At 36.6% G+C, this 8,110-nt stretch overlaps 1 protein-coding gene across 1 annotated transcript; it reads left to right on the forward strand.

Moving 5' to 3' along the window:
* Window positions 1–7: 7 nt before the first annotated feature.
* LOC112679676 (segmentation protein Runt-like) lies at window positions 8–7,881 on the forward strand. Its single transcript, XM_025549566.1, has 5 exons — window positions 8–234; window positions 1,086–1,400; window positions 1,974–2,096; window positions 6,384–6,536; window positions 6,876–7,881. The coding sequence occupies exons 1-5, from the start codon at window positions 231–233 to the stop codon at window positions 7,274–7,276; spliced, it is 996 nt and encodes a 331-aa protein (XP_025405351.1). The 5' UTR covers window positions 8–230; the 3' UTR covers window positions 7,277–7,881.
* Window positions 7,882–8,110: the final 229 nt, after the last annotated feature.

The following is an 8,110-nucleotide window of genomic DNA, read 5'->3' on the forward strand; positions in this document are numbered from 1 at the left end:
GTTCGTCCCGTGTGCCAGCGCCGCGCGCGCGCGTCCACCACGCGAGTTCCGGCCTCCCGAGCAAATTTTCGCGCGCTGTCGCCCGTTTTTTTTTTTTTTTAATTTTTTTTTCCAAACGAATTTTTTTCGGCCAGTCCGTGTGCGCTTAACCCGCACTTCGGAGGAAAATTGTTTTCATATTTTTCATCGACTCGCCCCGAAGAACTCCATCGACCGCGCATCCACACACGATGGCAAGTATACATTATTATTATAATTTTTTTTTTCTGACCATACACTCTACGCATCGCACTACGCGGTGATTATTATCAACGGTTTTCTCAAAACGTTTTCATTTTTATAGACATCACCCTAGCCGGTTTTAAAATTGTGTTAAATATGTTATTATTATTTTTTTTTTTCTTAGTTTTCTTAATTCAGTATTTTCAAACACTAAATAACATGTTTCTATAACAGTTGTATATATCAGTATAATACGTGATCTGCGATATTGATCTAGTACAAAAATCTGTTTCCAATTAATTTTACGCGATTTTTGTGTAAAAATTGTTTCCGAAGTAGAAACTTTTGACTTCGATAAAATTAGTTTAAAAAAAAGGGGTCGACAAAACTATAAACTTGTTGATACCCGATTTAAAACTTTTTATAATTAATACATCTGCGGTTGAACACGGTTTTATGTTCAAACATAAGTTCAGTGTGAATTTTGTTGGAAACAATAATAAAAAAAAAAAAAAAATATTTTAAACAGCAGTGTGAATGTTGGTTTATACGCGTAGTTCGTATGCACTTAAGACTTTGTACAAATAGTTATTTACGATGTGCGTACAACGGACTACTATTTTATAAGAATGTTCATCATGCTGTTGCATTTGTAACAGCAGATGCATATTTGTATATAAATTAATCAACAACTCGCCCGACCCACGACGGATATACGCGCATATAGCACACTTGTGACACTTGTAGTGCGATCCTTGCACGCGAGCAAACCTACTCAAAAGACAACGGGGACATAATGGGGATTTGAAACGCAAAATATAACGACCGTATGAATAATCTGAGACGTTATGCATTTGCGCAGGACATCGATGCTGTCTACCAAAAGTACGTGGCGTGCATCCTGGAGGACGTGCGAGCCATCCACGGGAAAGAGATGGTGGCCACGGGCAGCCCATCTGTGTTCTGTTCCGTTCTGCCCGGCCACTGGCGGTCCAACAAATCGCTTCCGATACCGTTCAAAGTGGTCGTGTTGGACGAGGTGCCCGACGGCGCTGTCGTTGTCGTGCAAGCCGGCAACGACGAGAACCCATCGGCCGACATGCGGAACTACCGAGCCTTGTCAGCCACCGGCGTGGCCGTCTTCAACGATTTACGGTTCGTCGGCCGCAGCGGAAGAGGTTTGTATGAGATATTATTTTACATTATAAATCTTATCTAAATCATTATAAATCCTGTACGAATATCCGTTAAAGCGATATTCGCGTTTAGCAGAATATGGAGATGTTATTAAATCTAATTTTTTAAAAACATCTAATTCAAATGTCATGTATATCATTAATACTAGATATCTATCATATTTTGAAATTTGAAAATTTAAAAAAAAAACTTGATTTCATACGAATAAAATACTTGTAGGTTTTGTTTCGCATATTATGTTGCAATATTTAATCATCTATACAATGTATTCTTTTCAATTTCATATTGGTATTTGATTTTCGTTATTGGTACTAGTTAATATTATTTTACGGCAGTGCTGCATTTTTTTAAAACGACTAAAGATTTACAGTAAATTTATACGTGCATATAACCACATATAGAGTTATATTTTAGTTTTGCAATCATAACATATTTTATTTTTTTTATTACATTACGTTTGCAGAGCAAAAGTTAATTGTTATTATGTATCTATGTGTATATATATTTGCTGTATGGAGAGTATATAAAAATTCGATTTGTAATTTTTTTTTTAGGTAAATTGTTAACGCTCACCATCACAGTTCAGTGTAAAGATCAAGTAGTATTAGTAGCCAACTACGTGAAAGCCATTAAAATCACTGTCGACGGACCAAGACTTCCTCGGTCAAATCATAGAGGTAAATTATTACTAATATCGTTTAAAATATTAATTTAGTTATAAACAGTTATGTATAAATATTTGTAATTTAACTTGCGTGAAATTTTTTTTAAACATATATAGGTGTGGCATTGTCTTATTTTAAAATATATTAAACAAAAATTAAAAAAAAAAAATTATCCATTCAGATTTTTAAATAATAAAAGTTCTACATACAATCAAGTTTTATATTTTAGAGCGTATATTTTATTCTTCTTCTTTAGTTTAACGTAATCTTGAAACAAAAAAAAAACCCAACACACTCACATAATATTTTTTACTCTCGTAATTTTAGATTAAAATTATATACAGTTGACAATAGTTTTTTCATCCCCCTCGCTACAGTCATTATGACAAACGGTAGAGCCGCGCAGAGGGTTAAGACCCTTTGCTTTTGACACGCGGCCCATACTCGTTAAAACATATATTATTTTCCCAATTTCGAGTTATTTCTACGAAGAATCATTGATTTTTGACATAATGGGGAGACAAAATTTTCATTTAAGTGTACACTATTTCAATACGCTATTTTTATAAAACTATGTATGTATAATATATTATTACGTGCATATACGTACGTAACATATTGCAATAGGAGAGTGATCGCACGAGCACTATTATATATTCTATGTACACATATTCGATATAAATTGACGTTTTTCAACAGCTCGCTGTAACATTAGTCGATGTTTAATGAATTTAGGCCAGCAAAATATACAAACCGAAATCGACATTCTATTAATTATATTAACACATGCACCATTTCAATACCACAGCCAATCACGTGAACTAATTATATCGCTGTCCATTTGCTGTAAAACTGTAGTTTCATACTTTTGACATTGCATTTCGATACTTTATTTCGGAACGACGTATTCGATTAAAGAACGGATGTATATGCGCAAATCTACCGATTTCTTTTGAAAACGGCTAATTTGCCTATATGATTATGTTGTTGTTTAGATGTGACACTTTTTTAAATCCAACCAATATAATTACAAGTTAGATTAGATAAGCTAACCCTAACTTAACCTAACCTAATCTGAAGATGCTTAGAAATATTTATATAATATCTGAAAACTATATAAAGTACCAATACATATGTTGTGTGTGTCATTGTCTATTAACCTATTCAAAATAAGGTAATATAGATTAACATTTTTCGTGAGAAATATTCCTTATTGTTGAGTTTTTTTTATAAAATACTTGTACAAATAATAAATATAATTATAATTGATTTTTTTATAAGTATATAACTGCAGTTTAGGATTATATAATTATATAGAAAGATCAAATCTTCAAAGCCTGCAGTTCAACATATTACACATTAGTTGTATATTAACACGTTAAATCTCCATCCTGTGATCGGTAGAAATTCAAATACACCATATCGTGCACTAAAATTTATAATTAAACTATTTCATTCACTATACATTTTAATGCAATCCTCACATGATTAGAAACTGCTTACTATGTTGCACGTTATCTCTATACACGTTGCGTGCCCTTACGAAATTTAATCCAGTTATACTTTCATCACTTACTGAAACTTATTATAATATGTGCTGAATGATTTCAGAAATGAAAGAATTAATTCTTCTTTTGTCGTTACTTATTTATTTATTTTTTGGCAAAATTATTGTTTTACTGATTCGTGTACTATAAATGTATAACTTGAAAAAAATATCGTTTTCAAGTGAGAGAAAGTACAAAAATTCCAATTGCTAACGACTTGAGTTCCGGTCGGAAAGAGCTGATAGCGAGGATTTAATGGCCAACAACCGTTTTCTCATATAAACTCTTGGGCGGATATTACAGCCACTGACCGATGGTGGTTATTTCCATGAAACATATATAAAAGTAGGAAAAGTAGGACGGCATGGAAAAATTGTCCAAATGCACAAATTCTATTTCCGACGCGAAAAATACATTAACATACGCGTACGTGCAAAAAAAAAAAAGGTATAGTGTGTCAAACTCATTGGGTTGCAATAACGTTAACGAAGGTACGGAAAGACGTCACAGTGAACAAAAAAAAAGTACAAAATACAAAATGCCTAAAAGGGTTTTTGTTCATGTGTGGGATTATCTGGTAGTCGTCGTGGTAGTGCATTAATCATCCGCTGGTCTTTCGCTGGAAAAGGTTATACATATATTTATATGTGTTATGTATATGTATAATACCTACATAGATATACACTACGTGCTGGTGTAGATAATGAAAGACACATATACACACTCATAGGACGTGAAGTTGATTGGGGAACCCCTTTTGCTTTTCCCCCTCTGTACAGAATCCACTCGGGTTTTTTTATTATGTATTAACGCAATTAACACAAACGGACATAACTGTACATGGATAGTCTCTTTTTTTTTTATTTTTTAGGGTAAATTTTCTCCCTTCAAATTGATTAAGTAGTCTCGGGAATGCTTAATGAATCCATTCGTGCATATTACCCACTTCGTCCACAACGATGACCATTTGTATCAATCAATTGTTTCCTCGATTTTATTTTTTTCACTTGTTTTTTCATATTGTATATACACACACACGTTCGAAATTGCCCCAGTATCCTCTCTCTCTCTCTCCCTCTCTCTCTCTCACTCTCTCGTTCGTACAATATAAAAAGCAGCCCTTTTTAATTATTTTCGAGTTTTTACCCGAAATCACTCCAACTGTCCAGAGAGCTTCTCGTTAATAATAAATTACACAAAGAACCTTATCGATTTCATACACATGACTTTATGTTTATATATCAAGTTATAAAATACAAAACTTATGTTGAATTTAAAAACAAAGCATATAGGACTGTGTATCTTATACCTATGAGTATACAATACTATCCATCTACTTTTTTTTCGGTTTTGCATCGACAGCGACTCTATCTATCTACTTCAATAATTTCATAATTTCGCATTTTTCGACAGATAAATTATTTTAAATAGAAAAAAGGCCGATTGATTATTATATAACATCAAACGATTTTTTGTACAATTTGTTTTTATTTGCTACAAACATTATATCATGTCTCATTACAATATGTACCATAACATTATAAACATAAAATTAAAATTTTCCTAGTTTTTACAATATGTTATTTAAAAAACTATGTTGTATTCATTAATAATGTAAAATAAATATTTTATACACATTGACGCATCCATAAAATATTGACCATATGTTAGGTTTGTTACATGTTTATTAAAAAAAAACGTACGTTTTAGATTATTCACTTGTCACCAAATGGTAGTTTTTGGCAATTATCCGATAAAAGTTTACAACGTACATAAATTTGAACTGCAAGTCGAGATTTTCACTGACGTGACAAAATAACAAGAGGTAGCAAACTGTTGTGCGGAAACACACGAAGGGCAGGGAAAGTATCCTGTCGCTTGACTGTGTACAATAGAGTTCACTAAAAAACGTCCCTTTAACACAGAATCGCACAAACAATAGCTCCTGGTTTAGTCAGCTATTGTAACCCGTTGGCAGGAAGGCAAGCAGTGGAGTGGAAGGATGACGGGCTCAGTAGTAGTGGTGGCGGCGGTGGTGGTATATATGGTAGTGGTAGTGGTGGTAGTGTTGAACACTGCTGGAGGGATGGTTGACCGGGGGTCGAGGGGTGAGGTTTACCCGAGTAGTAAACATTTGGCCATAAAACTGACCCTCTTATGTCCCGCAAAAGGGGTAAAAATTACAATAGATTTCGGGGTGCGCAGGGATTTTACGATAAGCTCTCGGGGCTTAACCCGAACCCCATCCGTCGACCACCCTATTCACAACGCATGCATCATGCCTTATGCCGCAGCATCGGCCATTAAAATCCGGTCGAAGTGAGGAGCGAGGGTGAGTGTGTAAGAAGGGAAGGGGATGAAGAGAAGAGGGGAGTTCACAGTGGCATCCGTTAATAATTTAAAGCGCAATTAAAATCGATACTGCACGCTACACGTGAAGAAAATGTGCATTTCACTTCCAATTTTTATCATTAAAAAAAATTTACATACGGGCGATTATCATTGGAAGTGCGTAGTTGATTTGCAACTACTAAATATATACTGAATGACTTTTAATCCCTTCGGGGGAGTATATGGATATTTGTCAAAATACGCACTATATAATATGCTCGTTTGAACCGTCGATTTGACATGCTCACCTCGGACATGATAACCGCGAACGGATCGTTAACACAGTTATGTCACATAAGATGTACAGGAAAATAAAACGAAAAAAATTTATTATCCCCGTGTGTGTGTGTATGTGTTTCAGACGTGATCCACGGTTACGGCGGTATGTTCCCCATGCACGGGCCCTTGCCACCTTACGGCATGATCATGGAGTACAAGCGGCTGCTGGAGGGCGCAGCGCTGCCTGGGTCGCTCAACTACCAGTACATAGCGGCCAATTACTTCCAACTTCACAGTAAGTGTGCAAAACCTATACGTATATATTTACATACGCGTGCATACGGTGCATGTACATGCGTGCGTGTGTGCATAGATGATTTACGCGTGCAGTAGGAAAATCGTGGCGGCGGAAGGGTTTTCGCGGCCCCTTGTCGCTCACTGCTGCTGCAGCAGTTCAAACGAATAAAGCAAATCGAATTTTCCGTTTGAATAGGCGATTCCGAAAACAAAATGTAAAAAAAAAAAAATGAAAAACGTGCGTGAAAAAATGAAAATAAATCTAATCCCATTCGAGGAAATGTTATATGTGTAGTGCGCGAAAACGAAGCTAATTTTTTTTCCTCCCTTTTCGCAGACGCCATGGAAGCGTCGCAGATGTACTGCGACATGCCACCCCAGTCGGCGTTCAACTTTGCCGGCTACAACCACAGCATGCCACCCACGCCTCCTCACACCGAGGAGGAACCATCGTCCGTGAAGGCCAGCACGCAGGACGACTGCGACCGCGGCGTCGCGCCCTCCAAACGACCCGCGGCCGGCTCGGTACCCACCGTGACCTGCGCCGCGGCACCGTTGGCCACGGCCTCACCGGCCAGTGGCCGGCTTCACCAAGAGCCTAAGCGGCCTAAGCGTGAGTCGGAGCCCACGCCGGACATCGACATTGTCAATGTGGCCGTCGTCCGGTCGTCCAGTCCGGAAGTGCTGAAACCCCGGCAGGAGAAGATCTGGAGGCCGTACGGCGCCACCGACGAATAGTGCCGCGTACCCGTCGGACTGTGTAAATATAAGAATAGGTACAAGAAATCGTATGTGTAAAAATCGGTTTTTTTTCCATATTTTACCAACTATACACACACAGACACATAAACACATACACGTCTCTCTATCTATATGTAAATATATGTATAGACAATCAACGGAGCGTTTAGGTTACGTAATGAATAATTCAATGTTGTGATATTAGCGTTTAGTTTTATAATATAATGTATTAACGTGTAATAATAATATTTAATGATATTATGTAAAAATGATTTTCTATCAGATTACCCGGGGCCTTTTTTCGTTATATGTTTACATAAACTCTATTCGTATTTATTATACATGTGTATGCGTAAAAAAAATATATTGTAAATCAAAGCCGTACGCATGCATGTGTATTGCGAATAAACATGTGTACTCTTCGCCTTTTTCCAAAAATATATAAATACACGAATAAACATATTTGTACTTCTGCGCTGCGCATGCGTACGTATAAAATCGCAGGCAGTTTTTGTGATAAACATGTACATTCTGTTATTAGCGTGTGAATTATTGTTAAACGAAAAAAATTATATTATATTATATTTGAAAAAATTAAAAAATCGTTTGTTTTATTCCCTACGCACCGATTTCGTTGTACATTATTATTGTTTCGACCGCGAACTTTTTTCTCTCGCGGTGGCCTGCAGATGCCTGTCACATGTGACCGTGCGTCGAAGAAGTGTAGGCGATCGCGTTTAGCCGCTGTCGCTGCTTTTGCGGGAGACTAGGTTGGTCTCTGGTGGTGAGTACACGGCTTCGTCCACCACCCCACAAAGAGGGTTTTTGGTA

The sequence above is a fragment of the Sipha flava genome, unplaced genomic scaffold (assembly GCF_003268045.1).
Source record: "Sipha flava isolate LNK unplaced genomic scaffold, YSA_version1 166_pilon_pilon, whole genome shotgun sequence".
Lineage (NCBI taxonomy): Eukaryota > Metazoa > Arthropoda > Insecta > Hemiptera > Aphididae > Sipha > Sipha flava.

Bases quoted from the DNA above. Each gene is read 5' to 3' on its own strand.
- LOC112679676 (XM_025549566.1), top strand. The intron at 2,097-6,383 runs GTAAATTATTAC...TATGTGTTTCAG, and splicing joins TCCTCGGTCAAATCATAGAG to ACGTGATCCACGGTTACGGC. The intron at 6,537-6,875 runs GTAAGTGTGCAA...CCCTTTTCGCAG, and splicing joins CAATTACTTCCAACTTCACA to ACGCCATGGAAGCGTCGCAG.